At 37.2% G+C, this 18,490-nt stretch overlaps 1 protein-coding gene across 3 annotated transcripts in view; it reads left to right on the top strand.

Moving 5' to 3' along the window:
* Window positions 1–18,490, top strand: part of LOC103048882 (VPS10 domain-containing receptor SorCS1) — a 426,712-nt gene that overhangs the window by 327,595 nt on the left and 80,627 nt on the right. For all 3 annotated transcript variants that reach the window (XM_088131613.1, XM_088131614.1, XM_088131612.1), the window contains exons 9-10: window positions 5,898–6,077; window positions 13,817–13,963. In XM_088131613.1, coding sequence (XP_087987739.1) covers window positions 5,898–6,077; window positions 13,817–13,963 — 327 coding nt within the window. The remainder of the gene's footprint in view (window positions 1–5,897; window positions 6,078–13,816; window positions 13,964–18,490) is intronic.

Genomic DNA, 18,490 nt, shown 5'->3' with positions numbered 1-18,490 from the left:
TTCTAGAATAATATAATGTAAGGTGCTAGAGGTCATGAAATGTCAAATCTAGCACTAGGTCCCAATGTTTTGATTTGATATAGGCCCACTGAGGCAGCTGTCAGGTAAATAAACTTCCCATCTGATCTCTGTTGTGCTGTACTCTTAGCACTACCATACTAAATGGCCTGAATATCAACAGGAGACTTGGCTGAATGTATTTAACTGTTTTTCTAGACTTGGTTTTTAGGTCTGAGTAGCTTCACTTTCCTTGCATTCCTGCCTACAATGTGACCACAAGTTTCTCTTCCAATCACATAATCCTTTAGACTCAGGGTCAGTAATATGCCCACATATGGTACTGTCATTTTGTTCTGTGCCCTCATATATATGTGAATATGCCACAAAGCAAAGTACCACCCTTATATTTAATTACAAATATACCTCTGGGCTTTCTGACTAGACCCCATAAATTTTCTTAAAAATTTAAAAGAATAAAAAATAATGGCTAATTGCAACTCACAGCTTAGTTTAAATATTTGTCTACCTGGATTGGGAGAGGAGCCAAGACAGTGGTCAGACAGTAGCTTTTACAAGGAGCTCTCCCAAGTTTTTATTTATTTTGTGGCTACCTGTTCACAAAAAGCTCATAGGTAAGCAGGTTACCATCCTGCATTTGGAGGTGGGTAGATGAGGGACAAGTAACCCTCACCTTTCCTTTCAACTGACCATAGTTATATTCTAAGATAATGAGTTTACTGATAAAAGAAAATATACACTAGACACATTATTGCTTGCAAATCCTTCATAAACCCTTTCCTAAATATAAAGATAAGTAATTTTGAGGTTTTTAATTTGGTACTTGTTACTTTACCTAATTGGGTTATGTTAATTGGCTGGGAGGGCTCTAGAAGTGTTTATCTCCTTGAAAAGGCTGTTGCTTGGAGTATCTGCAATTTAGATTTGCACAGAATAGAGAAAGTAAAAGGGACCAATGAAGAGCCAGACATTCCCTATGTGACACAGACATGGTGAAATAGTTTTATGCCTCTTTATGCTGTCCCATAATAACTTAGAATATCTTTCTTCCCTCTTTGTGGTTGAGCATTTATTAGCTAATATAATGCATTATAGAAGTAATTTGAATTAAATATTTCCTAAGCAACTTTTTTTCTGAAGTAGGATACTGCTTTCCTTAACAAGCCCCAAGAGTTTCTCTTTGTCACCTTATTCAAGAAGCAGATGCTGTAAATCCACCTGCAGGATAATGTTTAAGGCAACAAGGTGCTTCATTACAATCTCACGCATCTTCAAAGGACAAGCAGCTAAATCTGTATGCACAGAGACACAGTGAGAAAAGCGTGTTTGGGATGCTATTATCAAAGCAGGTGGCTGCCTTTATTAAAAATGAACAAAGCACAACACGGTCAAAAGGAAATGAAACAAGCAAGGCCCTTTATGGGTAGAGAGTCTTTAATCTTTTTCAGCTCAATTACTTTGTCCAAATAAAATCAATGCTGTAAAGGGTTCTTAGAGCCATAGCGGCTTATGGGATTTTAGTGTAGAATTTTAGTACTGAGACAAAGTAACTTGATCACTGGATTCTTCGTCTTGATGTTTCTACTGGTTTAAGTAAAAGGAAGCAGTAAAATATGATGTCTTTCATATAGTCATAGTGGAATAACTAATCTAGGCATTGGGCAGCAGCATTTGAAAAGGCAGACTTGCAAACCTCATTGAGATTATCATGCATAATAGCTCCTGTCACTGGATGTTGTCTATTATTATTCATTTAGTGCATGCACATTTGGATTAAGAATGATAAGTGTATAAAGAGGCCTATTTGGTCCCAGGTATATTGGCATTTAGATATGCCTATCACTCCCAAAACATAAGAATCATGAAGAAACTCAGCATCTGGATACATCTAGTGTCAGCTCTTGCTGCTGTAAAAATAATAGAAGTTGTACAGAGATAATTCAGTAGAAAGGTTCAAAGAAAGAGCTAAAAGGAAATAAATCCAGCAGACCTGTAGACCATCTCAGGGGTTCAACACTCATTTGTGTGTAATTTTTGGCAGCATTTGCCAAAGTAGTTGTATTTATACTAATACACCAGCTAACACTAACCAAAAAGTACTTGATTTTCTATTGAAGAAGTTTGATAGATGCAAAGTTTTATTCCAACACAAGCAAGTTTTAAATTTCTGAGATATGCAACTTTCTATATTTGAACTCTTATTCACTGTGTCTAGTTTGTAAATAACTTGAAAACTAAACTGCACCTAGAAATCAAATATTGGTGTTTACCACAATACTTGGGACTATGTCAGATTCATCTTATCAGCTAACCTGGGTTAGAAGCTTACCTTCTATCATTAAAGATCTCTTGTTAATTAAGTGAACTCATGGAACAAATTTATTCATTCCAATATCTCCAGCCATCTTTTTTCTCAGGTCTGTTAGGGTCTGTTGATATATTTAATCCAGCAAGAATAACAATCCATGGCTTTGCTTATACAATCAGCTTTGTTTTATTTTTCCGTGGCTTATTGGTTAGTCCATGATTCAGTGCAAAGCAAACTGTTCATTTAGTAGTCAGATTAATCATGTTAAGTTAACCTAGCTCTTTTCCCAGGAAACATAACTAATGGTCTGCAAGTAAAAATAAATAATGACTGGCTGGTAGCTTGTATATCACGATTTTTGTTGATAATATCAATAAAATATTATGTTTTAATTGACTTTTTTTTTAATGTTACAGGCTTTTTAGGCAATAACCTTCCAAATTAGTTTTATGTAGTAATTTAGTGGAGTAAGGGATAAGGAGGTAGGTAGGTAAATATAAAGCAATCTATTGTGACTCAGTTTTATCTTCTATAATCATGGAAAGAATCAGTGGTCTTCATTCATTTTTAATTAAGTTATCAGGACAACAGAAACTAGTATCTTATGGAATAAAAGTGGAAAAAAAATAGGGTTTTTTTCTCTAAAAAAAAATCTTAAAAATAACAGACAATTTCAACAGCTAAATTAATCAATTATATCCTAGATTTCATTCATTAAATTTTCTGAAAATAAGGTAAGTTCCCCATATCAGCTGAGCAAAAGGAGGTTGCAACTTCTTGGTGATTCAGAAAGTACTGGCCTTAGTTCTTCTCATATGCCCAATTCAAATCATGCATGTAATATTGTGCTTTGTTTCTCTCTGGGAAAGTACAAAGGTCAGTTAAATGTGCTGCATGTTAATGTGAACTGTCCTTCAGTGCTGTGGCTGAGATATTTTCAGGGCTGAAGATGCAGCATTTCTCTAGGCAGACTTATTGCAAAGCCATCATGGCTGATGTCAGGATGGGGGATGGGGGATATGCCAGTTAGAAATGAACTTGCTTCTTCTTCTTTTCTTTCCAAAAGATAAAAGGGGGGGAATGATAGTGCTGGTGTTTTGCCTCATATCCCCTCTCCCAGACTTCTCTTGTACTTAACTCCTCCGTGTCAGTGGGAAACACGTTTCATGGCATGATTTGCCCAGCAGAAACAACAGGCAAATTGCTGAATCTGACAGAAAGAATAAGGGCTGTATTATGTGGTACACTTGAGTAGCAATTGGTGTCCGTGACAAGTCCGCTGACAATTCTTCAGCCTAGTAAAATATAGACCAAATAAAGAATGGTGGAAATAAAGAATGGTGGACATTGGCAGATAACCAATGTCAATTCACAGCCACCAAGAATACAAAGTACTGCTTCTCAAGACTGCTGGAATACACCCAGAGTGAGAGAAAGAACTTGGTTAGCTGCAGACCAGAACCACCAAACTCTGCAACTGTGAGACTGTTTTCTCCTTGCTTTTTCACTATCTTCAAACTGCAAGAAAATATATGATGACCTTAACAGAGAGTCAGAGCCAATTATGAACACTATTTGATCCAAATCTGATTCTAAGAGCTCAACCTCACCTTCTGCTAGCCACAACACAAAGATGCTCCATTAACTGTATTTAAAGGACAGATCCTCATGATGTTGTCTTAGCCTTTTCCCCAGCCCACCACAGAGGCAGTTTAAATATATCTTCAGTTGTTTTGCCATTAGGTTAGTGCTGTTTTTCATCTTTTTTTGTTGTACTAACAGTTTGTGATGCTTCCCTGATATAGTCAATGATGTGGTCAGGGGTTGGTAACTGGACAGCTTTCATTAACCATTTTAGGCTGCTGTGGACATACCCCCACCTCCAGTACTTGGTCCCTGGTTTCCAGGGCCATTCGGCATTTAGCAATAGGAGACTCTGATTGTTTCAAACAGGGCTGTCTCTTTGTACTTCTAGGTTCTGATCACCCAAGTCTGCTCCATGGGATTATGAGAGTTCAAAAGGAAAGAGACATCTCTCCCCACTTTTCTTACCAACTATGCCAGATATCCCCAGGCTGGCAAGCTTAGAAAGGTGGCAAGAGAGAAGGGAGGCAGCTGTTTATCCAGCAGGTCTCTGATCCCATGGACTGAACCATGGGATCAGAACCTTGCAGGTCAAGAGCAATCTCCCTTTCACCAGCACCTGTCAGTAAGCCCCGAAAAAGAGCTGATTTGGCTCTTTTGGGAAGGAAACACCATGAAGCAAGTGAGCTTCCATTCTGCTGGATGCCCATCTGGTTACAAATTACATTCAGCCCTGGTTAGCTTCTGAGAACAAACTCAGCCAGGTGCTGAATGTATATTGCCTGTGCTCATTAAGGCTTAGCAGACTTTCATCCACTCCTTCTATTTCAGGCAAAGCATCCTCAATCTCCCAGCAGGGTGAATACAGGACTGCCATTCTAGGGGGTCTGTGACTCTTTGATTGCATTCAAAGTCTTGGGGAGTTTGATCTGGGTCTGATGGTTTATCAGGCTCATCTTCTGATAAGGCCCATTCTCTATCTCTTTGCAACAGTCTAATGATCGTGTAAATTTTTGCAACTCAGATTTGGTAGCCATAACCTCAAATATTCAATCACTGTGAATACTGCATTGTACTGAGAGATACACAGTACTGCCTGTCAAGGACATGGATGTTAGAGTAAAAATAATATATGAAGTCATATTTCTTCTACCTGCATTATTAAATAATATGGAGAAAAATTAATGAAAGATGTTCTTGATTTTAGGAAATGTAAATTAATTGCTTCATTCATTAAGTCTAACACAGGCTATTTTCATTTTCATCGCTCTATGAAAGGGCATGAATTCTGCTTCTGTGTGTATGTGTGTGTGTTTGCACATGTGTGTAGTTTTAAATTGCACAACAAATAGCGTAATTAGCAATTAACCAGGAAAAAAAAAGTTTAAAAGCTACTAGATTGAAAAGCAGATATGTATTGATTAGAAATGGAGAACATAGACTTATATTTTGGAAAGTAACAAGATAATACCACACTGTGAGGTTCTTAAGAACTTCTAAAAAAAGATTTTTTATGTGTTGCAGTAGTGTAGGAAATTAAATGAAATGCACTACAAGTAAATTCAATAGCTGTGATGTAAAGCAGCATTGAATTTGTGAAGACTGTAATTTACTCTCAACCTTAAACACAAGAGCTTAGAAAACTTGGAAATTTTTGAAAATCCCCATCCATAATGCAGCAAGAGTCTTAACTGTAAAATTTGATGTTTCTTGTAACAAATATACATCCTTTTCATTACTGCTGTACAATACAATAACCAATATAAATGCTCACTTAATGTGATTTCATTTCATTATTTCTCTGCATACATTGGCAGAACACAGAATCTGTAAAATATGGATTGCATGCAAGTAAATTGGTTTGGATTTCTGATGAGATTCTATAATGATTCAAAGTTTGGCTTCTAGAGGATTAAACTGCCTTGCCCTTGGAACAGTGACAAGTGAAATGCCCAACAATAATGTATTTCTGTGCTTTCTCCCTCAGGACATGCATGTTATCAGCACTGATGAGAATCAAGTGTTTGCTGCAGTTCAGGAATGGAACCAGAATGATACATACAACCTTTACATCTCTGATACCCAGGGGGTTTACTTTACCCTGGCTTTAGAAAATGTCAAAAGCAGCCGAGACTTAGAAGGCAATGTGATGATAGACCTCTATGAGGTATGTGACAACAGTGCATATTTTCATCTCATGAAAATCATTAGCTAAGGTTGGCGTGTCCTTGATCTGTAACTGGAAGTTTAATTGGATATGGAATGTAATCTCTATGTGATGAAAGAATTTACAAAAATAATATTTCCCCAGAGTTACATTCATTTCTGCAATCAGTATTATCCATCACTATTGGATATTAGTGCACAATTACAGTACTGATGTTGATTTGTACATCTGTAGATAACTTTGTCCCAGCAGCAGTCACCTCTACCTCCACCTCTAAGACAAGACAAAAGCACATCCTGTCAGTAGGATATAACTGCCAGGTATAGGCAGCTTTTAAATATGTAGATTTGTATGAAGTAATTTCTCCACAATCATGAAATTTCTTCACCTTAAAACAGAGATGGACAAAGCTTTCAGTAGATGTCATGGTGAGCCATCGGTCAGAAATGTATGTGCATATGCACAGTCGCATAGAGAAAAGCATACAAAGATACTGCCTATCAGGTTGCATAACTTTGGGTTTTTGGCCCCCCAGGGTCTGGTGATTTGTCATCTTTGGCTCTGAATGGGGTTGCCCTCCCCTGGACTGAGCTGATGCACAATTTGCGGGTCCTCCTAGACTCACGGCTCCTGCTTGATGAGCAGGTGGCAGCTGTGGCTAGGGGGGCCTTTGCACAGATCTGTCTTGTGTGCCAATTGTGCCCTTTCCTGAACTGGGAGGCCTTGATCATGGTCACTCACACCTTAGTCACCTCCCAGTTGGATTACTGCAATGCCCTTTACATGGGGCTGCCATTGAAAACCATTCAGAAGTTACAATTGCTCCAGAATGCAGTGGCCCACACAGTATTGGGTGCCCATAGGTTTGCCCATGTTTATTGTACAAGCTTTATTGTACAAGCTGCACAGGCTTCCAGTTTTGTGTGGGGTACTGGCATGGGTCCAACTGAGTAGGGGACCAGGTTTTAAGGTTCAGACACAGTGGAAATCTCCCAAAAATTGTTTGAAGAAAAGCCATACCTGAGTTCACCCAAATATTTAGCAGCTTATCATTGTATCTTCCCCACCCCCTTCCCCCAACTCAGTATTTGAAAGAGTTGGGTCAGACTAGGCATCCACATCTTTCTTCCATACTTTTGTGAGCAATGAAGAAGGTTTGGTGGACTGATTGTCTTGATCTTTGAGCATCTATAAACAATAAACACTCTCAGAAAACCTGAAGAAAATCTAAAAGGTCAATGTTTAAAAACAGACAAGAGTGTGGGTGAATAAGCAGGGCATTTCTTGACCAAGGTGAGGAAAATTTCTTTCAAAACAATATATTAATCCCCTGAGTTCTTTGGCAAGTTGATGAAAAGCTGTTGTCTCCTATTACCATCAGATTAAGGAGTGGTTCCGCTGCATTATGTAAAGATGTCCTATAGCTCAGAGGGAGAGGGAGGGAGAAAAAGGAGGAAAGATCGAAAGAAAGCCTCTGTTTTATTAGGCTGACATTCATAGCAGTCTGGATTGAAATTGATGTGATCAGACTAGTCATGTCGCATCTGTTGATTGCCTAGATAGAAGGAATATTGGCTGACACTGAACCTGGCAGAAAGCATTTCCTTCACTCTGATTGCTCTGGCTGGGAGCAAGCTGCAAGCCACCCAGAGCAAGGCTCCCAATAGGATTACTATGAATGATGAGCGCTTAGGGGTAAATGAAGAGAAAGGACAGGTGAGAGGAGGAAAAAAATCAATTGATGAAGTAGGAAGAGATAGGAAATAGGTGTATGGGTAAGAAAGATAAAAGCCCGTGTAGGTTGGAAAAAGTAGTGACCAAAAAAGTAGCTTGTGTATTATTCATAGTGCATTTTTCAAAACAAATCTTGTTCCTCTGAGTTCATGAATGGGTTAACTGCAGAAGCAGAATCAAATTGTGCCCTTTACTCAGGTTTTATTTTTGTGTGTTCAGAACTGGACTGTAATTCCTGGCATATTGGCTTTGAAAAAAAAACAGCCCCAAAGGTTTTCTGCATTATATTCTTCATATTCTTTATCTTTGACTATCTGTTCTGATTTATAACTAGCCATGCTTTATAATTCATTCTATCACCTTCACAAAGAGGCGTTTTTGGGTAAGGGTGTTGTTTTTTCAGCATTCATGCACTTGAAAGAGTAGGGTTACCAAGCTGCTGTTTTGTTTTTTTTTTTAATTTAGCTTTTTGGAGGCACACCAAACAAATGTAGGAGGATGTTTGTTACAGATGGGGCTAAGGATGTCGCCATTGCTCACTACATCTTTGTTTTCCATGCACTCTGCTCTTGCCCTCACTGATGTTCTTACTTTCATCCAGAAGATCTAAAGGAAAAGTATACTTGCATTTGCAAAGATGCATGAAATGGGGCCATTGTACATGACTCTGCCTTCTACATACTCATTTTAGGCATCACTCATGTGTGAAGAGGTCTTTTCGATTTAAAGCATTTTGATTAATTCCACCCCATTTGCTGTTAACAAGGACTGCTTATTTTTTTAAAAAATTAAGTGTTTTTATATATAACATTGAAGTGATTTTATTTTTGCAATAAAAATATATTAGCTATATTTAAGACACTCGTGGAACTATTCTTCAGTCGTAATGTTTATCATAATTATTGCTCAGTCATTTAGTCACTTCCAACTCTTTGTGATCTGATGGACAATAGTACTCCAGAATTCTCTCTCAGTAAATGAGTTCTTCTCATGCTCATGATATCAGTGATGGTATCTAGCCTTCAGGTGTCCTGCTGACCTCTTTTTTATTGCCTTCAGTTTTTCCAAGTTTCAGGACCTTCTCCAAAGGGTTGCTTTTGCATTATGTATACAAAATACTTCAGTATCAGTGCTTTCAGTGAGTGGTCTTTTTTTTTTTTTAATCTGTTATTGAATGACATGTTCTTCTTATTAATCAAGGTGCTCTCAACAATTTTATCCAGCACCACAGTTCAAAGGCATTGATTTTCTTCATTCAGCCTTTCTAATAGTTCAAATTTTACAGCCATATGTTATGACTGGAAAGACCATTCCTTTGATTATCTGTATCTTTCTTGGCACTGTGATGCCTTTGCACTTCATTATTTTGCTTAGATTTGTCATAGTTTTTTGCCTAAGTTTCCTTAGTTCATGGTCACAGTCACTATCTCTGCCGATTTTGGAACCAAGGAAGAGAATGTTTGTTACTGCTTCCACTGTTTCTTCACCTGTTTGCATTAGGTAGGCAGTAGCAATTCATATAATCTTAGGTTTTTTGTTTGTTTGTTTTCAATATTGAGCATGGCTTTTACACTCTTGTCTTTCACCTTCAGCAAGAGATTCCTTAAGTCTTCCCCACTTAAGGTTATCATCAGAATATCTGAGGTTGTTATATTTTTTCCAGAAATTTTAATTCCAAATTCTATTTCTTTTAGTTCAGTGTTTTTCATGATATGTTCTGCACATAAATTAAACAGAATATGACAGTATACAACCCTTATCACATGCTTTTTTCATCTCTGAGCCAGTTAGTTCTCCCATTCTTCATTCTAACTGTTGCTTCTTGATCAACATACAGTTTCTTCAGTTTGCAATTGAGGTAGTCCAGCACACCAAAGTTTTTAAAGGTTGTTCACAATTTATGGTGCATTATGCAGTCGGAAACCTTAATATTAGCCTTAAGGAAAAACAGGTGTCATTTCAGAACTCAGTTGACTTTTCCATTATCCGTCAGGTGGTTTAAATGGGACCCTGGATGCCTCTGCTTCTGAAACCAGGTTGTACCTCTGATAGTTCTTATTCTATGTGCTGTTGAAGTCTGGATTGCAACATCTTGAGCATTATTTTACTAGGATGAGAACTACGTGCAATTATTTGGTGGTTGGAGTATTCTTTAGCACTGCCGTTTTGTTTTAGATTAGAATATAGATTGATCTTTTCCAGCCCTGTAGCCACTGCTGTGTTTTCCATACTTGTCTACAAACTGCAAGCAGTATTTTAAGAGCATCAGCTTGCAAGATTTTAAACAGCTTGCTTGTATTTCATCTACTTCTTCAGCGTTGTTATTGACAATAATTTCTGAGGTCCGTTTAACTTCATTTGCTAAAAATTATGATTCTAGATTGATGATCATACCTTCGTATGCATCAGTGATTTGGAGGTGTTTTTGTATAGTTTTCCCACATATTTGTGACCTTATTTATACCTTCTTTCTCCTTTGCCTTCTTAGTCTTTTAGCAGGTCCATCTTTGTGAAAAATATTCCCTTGATTTCTATAATTTTTAAAATATTCTCCCATTTTTTTTTGCAATTCTTGTCCTCAATTTTCTTGCATTGTTTATTTAGATATTATTGTATTCTTCCTTTATTTACATACACAGAATTAAATTTGCTTGTTTATTATGTATACACAGATACAAAAACAAGGCATTTTTACAGGTGTAGAATACAGTAAATTTGTGTATTACATTTCAGCAAATGTGAAATTATTTCTTCTTTATATGAATTATCTGAAATAACCATCCAAGTTTAAATTTCTAGATTTCATTACTTTTAGCATGCAAAAGTATATGTATGCTTTGATTACTTATCTGCAACCCTAAAAAATCATAACTTGGTGCTTGATAGACAGTGCTGCTCAGTGGCAGGAGAAGCAAAAAAAAAAAAAAAAAAGGCAAAAAAGTGTATCCAGAGAACTCAAAATTCTTTCAGTATAGCTTATTCATTTTCAACTGAATTTCTCATTTACCATTGTGATTTTCACATTTGTACACATACAAATGGTGAATGAATTAATTCAACAATTTCAGAAATGCCCAGAACCTTTATTAGAAAAAAAGATTGGAAGGAGAACAGGTGGCTTTCAGTTCCATTGAATGTGTCATCTTTCTGGGCTGACTCTAGGGGTTGGAATAGGATTACTGTCTTGTGGTGGTTCTCCTCCTCCTTCCAGGTTCAGTTCCAGTTGGAGATGGCAGGGGAGAGAGATTGAGTCAGAGGCTGTACTCAGGAATTCATAGAAAACAACTAGCTCTCATCCCCAGCTTCCTCTGCAATCCCAGTCTTGGTCTATTAACTCATTCCAGATACAAATTAGAACAGTTCTGGTATCCCATCAAAATTTTAGATCAAGCAGAAACCTTTGTGCTCTTCTGCCTTTCCACTCTCTTTCACCTGCATTAGAAGAGGATGTCCTCGTTTTCTGCTTCTTTTCATCCTCTTTATGAGGTAGACTTTAATAATCTCAGTTGAAACTCTGGTATATTTTCTAGAACTACAATACTTAGTTGTTGAATGCTAATTAAACAACAATGGCCATGAAGAAAGTCTCTGAGTGTTGTTTGGCCATGCCAAGGAAGCACTATAGGATGTAGCAACCAGAAGCACCCTGCTGAAAGACAGAGGTGCTCTCACTCTCCCACTTACTCCCCTGCAGAAGCAGCAATTTACCCAATGGCAGAATATCATGCTGCTGTAAATATTGAGCAAAAAAGCAAAAGATTTATATGATCTGAAGGGAAACTAGAGATATTGGACTATTGATTTTTAGCACATAGAGAAAGCCAAGCTTGGAAAGTTGTTTTTTCATTTATTTCCCTATATCCTCTCCACTTTTATTCTGAGTGAAATGAATTGTTCCTAAAATTTGTGAACCATTTCCCTTAACCTGTACCCTTTGGGCATCTTTGGAATTATGGGAATTTCAATCCAACATATCAGGAAAATGTCAGAGTGTGAAAGATTTTCATTTCAGTGTCATTTCTGAAGAATCTGAGCTTGCTTCTCTTTCTATTGCATTAATTAGAATTATAGGACCTTACGATACCTGATGACAGTTGGACAATTTTTGATGAAACAAGTTATAGTAGGGGGCAAGTATATCCCTGGCTATATATATTCCATTATTTTAAAGAAGAATTTGGGAATTTTATGGAGGAAGGGTTAGCAGAATCTATTAAGCACAGTAATAAATAATGCTATGCAGAAAGGTTCTACTGAATTTCTTTCCTTTCAGGTCTCATTCAATTTGATGAAAATTATTTTACAATAAAACAAACAATAAGTGCCATTAAAACATAAAAATAATTCCATAAAAACTGAGTTAAAATTAGATTCAAATCAAAATGAGAAAAAAGTCAAAAATAAACCTCCAGCACCTTTAGAATTATGAACTGAACAAGCAAGCAGTTTAAATGGTGAAACAATATAGTCTTCACCGCCTTCTGAAAAATAACAAATTGGGGGCAGTCTGGACCAAGGGGGAAAGGCAATTTTATAGGGATGGGGCAACCACAGCAAAGGCCTTTTTCCTTTGCCCTTTGGGATGTGTGTTGGGGAGGGGGAGACTGAAACATTCCCTCCATAGAGGAATGTACAGGACAGGCAAATTCAGTCAGAAGGACATGATCCCAAAAGTAACCAGGAACAAAGCTATGTAAAACTGTTTAGGTTTAATTAGCACCTTGAATTGTACTTGGAACTAATGTAGCACCTCCAGAACTGGTAATATATGGCTGAAAGCAGCTCTCACCTACAAGTAAGTAGACTTCATCAACTACAATTTCCAGGTCATCTTCAAAGGAAGCACAAGTAAAAGGTATTGCAGTAATCCAACCTCAGTGTGATCAGGCATGAGTATCTGTTTCCAGGGCCTCCTGGTCCATAAACAGTCACAACTGGTTTCCTAGTTGAAACTGGCGAAAAGCGTATCTGACCATAGACTCCAACTGTTGATCAAGCAATACCCATGACAGCGGAAGAGCCCTCAAGTCAGGAACCTGCTTCTTCAGAGAGAGTGTGACCCCCCTCTAAAGCCAAAATAGCAGCAGATATGAAGCCAGTGTTTCCATTTCACTAGGATTTGCTTTTAGTAGTTAGTGGCTTGAGTCCTCCTCTTACAGCAATCCCAACTGCCCATCCATTCAGAATGGAGTGAAGCCATTGCAAAGTAGTGCCACCTCTGTTTGGAACCCTCCAGGTAGCCTAGAACAATACCATGGCTGATAGTATCAAACACTGCTGAGAGGTCTAGTAGGATCAGGAGAGCTGATGTCCGTCCATATTGGTCCTGGCAAAGGTGGTTTATCAGAGACAATCTGGTTTCTGACCCATTCCCAGGCCTGAACCCCAACTAAAAAGGAACAAGATTCATCTGGTCTATTCTGTAACTGTTGTAATTCTACCTTCTAAACTTTTATCGAAGATTGGAATTGGGGTGGAAATTGTATAATCTGGTCAGATCAAGAAATGGTTTCTCTGGGAAGGGCCCAGTATTGTCTCCTTCAAAGGAGCTGATGCTATCCCTTCTCCCAAAGAACTCCTAAATCTACACACATACACCCCTGTCTGCCCAAAAGCAGGTGAGCATGATTCAGATGAAGGTGCAGAATTCATATTCAAAAACACACACATACACATACACACACACTTCTTTGGAGTTCACAAGCTCAGATAAAATTTAGATGACCGTGACTGCCTTTGCCCTGGTTACTTCATCAAAATCTACATTTTTAAAAAAATGTTCAATCCTGCAACATCATCTTCTAACCTATCTGAATCCACAGTGGTTTCCATCTTATTTTTCCCAACCTCTGGTAAGAAAGAAGTCCTTTGGTGCAGTTTTCACCTTTGAGTCTGCTACATATGCATGCTGTATGCTGTATCTAAAGCTAGATTTGACAGGTACAAACGCATACACAATTTGTGTCAAATTTATCTTGTTTTTCAGCCATGTCAATTTCTCCTAGGTAGCAGGTATAAAGGGAATGTTCTTGGCTAACAAGAAGATTGACAACCAAGTAAAAACTTTCATCACCTACAACAAAGGCAGAGACTGGCATTTGCTGCAGGCCCCGGACACAGATCTGAGAGGAAACCCAGTTCATTGCCTCCTAGTAAGTGATGGGTTACAGGCATGAGGGAGAGGAAAACCCTTTTCTGATTATACAGTGACACAGCTTCTTTCACCAGGATTTTTCACAAAGGGTTTTAAAAAATTCTGAGATTGAAATGAAGTTATTTTTGTTTCCACAGGAAAGAAATGTGTATTCATGAACATTTTTTGTCCAGCTGTGTGTTTTGGACAATATAGACCAGCCATTATGCAGTAAGGTTGCATATGGCAATAAGGAATGAACCATTTGTCTAAGCAAATAGTCTTGTTATATTAAAATGTTGTGGTTAACCCTGGAATTGTGTGCAAATATTATTACCAGGATAAATCATTCCCTTGATAAAATACTGTTATTTGTTGGGACCCAAGAAGTGTGCCTTGTCTGTCACAATGCCTGCCCTCTGGAACAGCATCCCTCCAGAAATCCATATGGCTCCCACCACAATGACATTCAGAAAGTAACTGAAAACTTGCCTATATGCCCAGGCCCCGGGGCAGAGTGGTGCTTGAGCTTTTGTAGGGTGTTTTATTGTTATACGGAGTTTGTCTTCTGGATTGGGATTTGTTTCTTTTTTAAATAGTTCTAACTTTGTTTCTTTTAATGGAAGCCACCCAGAGTCATCTGGCCATTCAGTTGTAATAAATAAATAAATAAAATTCCCAAGAGTTAGTTTAGGACAAGAGACCAGCCCACAATTCCACTGAAGCACAATTTGGTTTATTGTGGTACCTGAGGCAATAAGATGAACCCCCAAAAAGTGGAGGTGCAACCACTTTATGGACTTATAGACTTATGTTAAATTACAATATATATTTAATCAGTATAGCAGTTCCTTGATTGGGTTTTAGCATATATGTATTAATGTCTATGTAAGACAGTTAGATTGGTAAAGTAATAGTGGTAAATAGAATTGCATTCTTGAGTTACACAAGGGATCTAAGAACATTTCCGTTAGGATGTTGCTTTCTTCTGAGTGTCCTTGTGCCCAATGCTTTATTATCTTTTTAGTGCTTGAATTAACATTCCTTTGAGTCTAAATGTTTTATAACTGAGCTGGTAGTTTATTTTTGACTTGAAATGTATATCTGAGGAGAGATAATTTGCTTGCCTAACATAACACTATTTTTCTACTTCATATATCACTGCAAAAATTTTGGCTGCCACTCACACTCTTTGAATTCCTTTCAACATCATGGGTAGCATCTCTTTTATAAAAGAAACAAACAATGGAAAGTCCATCTTTTATTTTCCTCCACAAACTACTCACTCAGATACAGTCTAATCACTCTCTTCTTTCCTCTCTCAAAGACATAGATAAACATATTGCTTTGTAGTCAGTTTTCTAGCTTTTTCCTGTCAAATGAATAGCAAATGGGCCTGATCACAGCATTTCTTTTAGGTAATGAGTTCAGGCAATTTTTCCATTGGAAAGGACTGACAGATGTACCTTGATCCTTTCCATTAAAGCAGGTCACAACAATATGTGTCCTGAACAAATGTTCTAACATTACATTTGCATATTAGTGAGCAGATGAAGATGAATTTGGTAGAGATATATCAACCTTGGAAAAAGCCACTCTCCAACTTCCTCTTTTCCTGGCTTTCTCCCAAATTCCAAGACAGTTGCCTCTTCTCCTAGAGGGATTTGCCTGAGATCTTGTGGGCCATAAAAGGGGTAACCCCTGAACTCTTTGTCTTCTTTTTATTGTTACAATCCACCTCTTTTAAAGCCATATGATGTGTATGTGCAGAAGAGAGAGAAAGAGAATTCTATGGTTTACATTTCTCTTGTGGTCAATTTATAAAAACAAAAATGGATAATATAATGGAAAAATCGTCTTTCTCGTATATACTGTAAATGTTGGAGAACATGGAGAATTATGGAACTCCCAGGAGTTCACCTTGGAGTGGGTAGCTAGTGCCTTGTTTTACTTGCTTTGAGTGCCTGCAGCCAACATCCACACAATGAAATGTTACAAATCATATTTAGTATTTGTAAGTACTTGATACGAGGAATATATATATGTGTGTATTATATATGTATATATACAATTCATATAATAATATAAGCATATTCAGTGTTGCCTGCTTTTGGCAGGAATAATGAAATAAGATTCCTGAAAAAAATAGCTATGTTGAAGGAATTATCTCTGTGAATATTAAATTATACGTATGTAATTTAAGTCCAATTCTAGTATTGGATAGAATACCTTTGATCTAATTAAGGGCCTTCTCTGTTGCTGTGCCTGCCCTGTGGAAGCACATTCCCCTGGAAATCTGGATGATCCTGACACTGTTGGCTTTTTACAAAGCATTCAAGAGCTGAATGTTCCCGCAGGCATTTGGGCCAGGAGGTTAAGCAAGCCCCATCGTCTTCATGATTCGAAAGGGAATGGGTTTTGTTTTGCTTTTTTCCAGCTCAGGCCTGTGTAACAGTGTGATTTATATATTTGTTTTTATGAACTATGCTATTTTTTTTTTTTTTTGCTTTTAAGTACAGCTCCCAGAGTCACCTTTGTCACAAATTGTATAGTTGATTAAACAAACAAACAAATAAATAAAACGGAGCAAGCAAGAATCATAAAAAGAAACAAAACCAAACCTTAATTATTGGGGATGCCTTCGGAATTTCTTCGCCAGCCATTCCCCTCTCTTGAGATTATCACAATGCTTTTTGGTGGCATGGGCTGTCTATTTTGATTTGTTGCCATCACTTAATAAACCTAAAACAGCCTCTGAGAAAGTGAAATGATGGTGTAATAGATAAGCTGTTTGAAAAGAACTGGAAAGTTAAGAGCCAAGTCCCAACTCAGCCATAAAGCACATTGGCCTTCAATCTACATTCATATATGCATATTCATTATGATATTTACTCTTGGGGAAGCAATATTATGAAAGTTGCAGAAAGGTAATGAGAAATAGTAGATCAAACTAATAAAATCCACAACAGAAGAAAATGCAAGGAATTAGCCAAAACTAATTTACAGCAATAACATTGACTATATCACTCCCCATTGTTCTACCTTTGCAAACTAACCTTGTTTCCACTGAGTTTATGCATTATCTTTTGTTATAATCTTTCTTTTTGGGGATTTCATTTACTCCATGCAACTATAACTTTCTCACTTTTCCCCTTCCTCTTAACCCATTCCCTTTCATATATTTCTTTTGCTATTCAGTCCTCATTAATTCTCCATATGACTAAACCATTCAATGTGCTTCTTTGATATTGGTTATTTACTTTTTTATTCAACTGACATTCATCCAGCACATTCACCTGTGTCTTCTTGTTTTATCACACACTTTTTATTTACCCCATTCCCAATGCATTTGATTTTCTTTCATGTTTCTTCTGACATACCTAACAGTCACTTCCATATTACAAAGTGAGCAGAAACATGCTGTTATACACATCCCTCTTTACTTCTTTCAACTTACATGTATTCCTTGCAACAGACCAGATATTATCCAATACCTTTGCATTATCAGTTGCACATCTTAAAATTTCTCAGTCAATTTCACTGACTTTAACAAACATGCTACCAAAATACATGACATTAATCTAGTTCCTCTAATTTCCCACCATTTAGATATAACTGCAGTTGTTCACTCCATTTTAGCTGAAACACAACTAACTCTTGGCTTTTGATTTATTAATTTTCAGTTCCATATTCTTCACTCCATTATATAGTCTAACACTCACTGAAAATAATCAGCTTCTCAGCCAATAACATGGTATCATCTGCATACAAAAGTAGATGTACATTCATTTCCCTGACCAAAATACAGTATGTCTAATGACACCAAAACACTCCTTATACATTTATTCATACATATATTTGACAATCAAAAGGATTTGCCTTATTCCTAACTCAAAAGCTGATGCATTTACTATGCACTCCATTCTAATGTGGGCTTTACTTTTATCTTATGCTACTCCAGTTGCATTCAGGAACTAACTTTCAACTCCATAGTCATAGAAAACATTTTCTAATTCAAGCCTATTCACTTTATCTAAACCAGCAAATGCACAATAAACTTTATCTCACATAGCTGAACATTTCTTAATGACCTCCTGAAGAGGAAAGATCTGGTCTGCACACCCTCTGCTTGAGATAAAGCTACGCTGTACTTCCCAAAAGTTTGCTCTATGTCACCTCACATATCTATAGGTATAAGGGAGAAAAATACAGCAGTATTCCAATCATCAGGTGCAGATGCAGTCTTCATCACACATTAAACAAGCCACACAACCACACTACAATGAAATCACACCCATAATGTAATGTTTCTGTACTTACAGTGTCTCCACTTGCAGCCTTACTATTTTTCAACATTTTCACAGCATTTGTGATTTCCTTTGCATCATTTTTTTTCTTGAGCATTAACATTTAGAACATTCATTTGAATTCCGGTCTTTGACATATCACTGTCATTCACATACAGATATCTAAAAACTTCTACCAGCATTCTGTCACTTCAGTTTCATCCTAAATCATTTGTTCACTTTCATGTTCAATTCGATTC

The sequence above is a fragment of the Python bivittatus genome, unplaced genomic scaffold, assembly GCF_059951505.1.
Source record: "Python bivittatus isolate LINGU-HERP-01145 unplaced genomic scaffold, Pbiv_v1 ctg000980_np1212, whole genome shotgun sequence".
In the NCBI taxonomy this organism is placed as follows: domain Eukaryota; kingdom Metazoa; phylum Chordata; class Lepidosauria; order Squamata; family Pythonidae; genus Python; species Python bivittatus.
The sequence above is the reverse complement of the archived record's forward strand: the minus strand, read 5'-3'. Positions and strand labels throughout refer to the sequence as shown.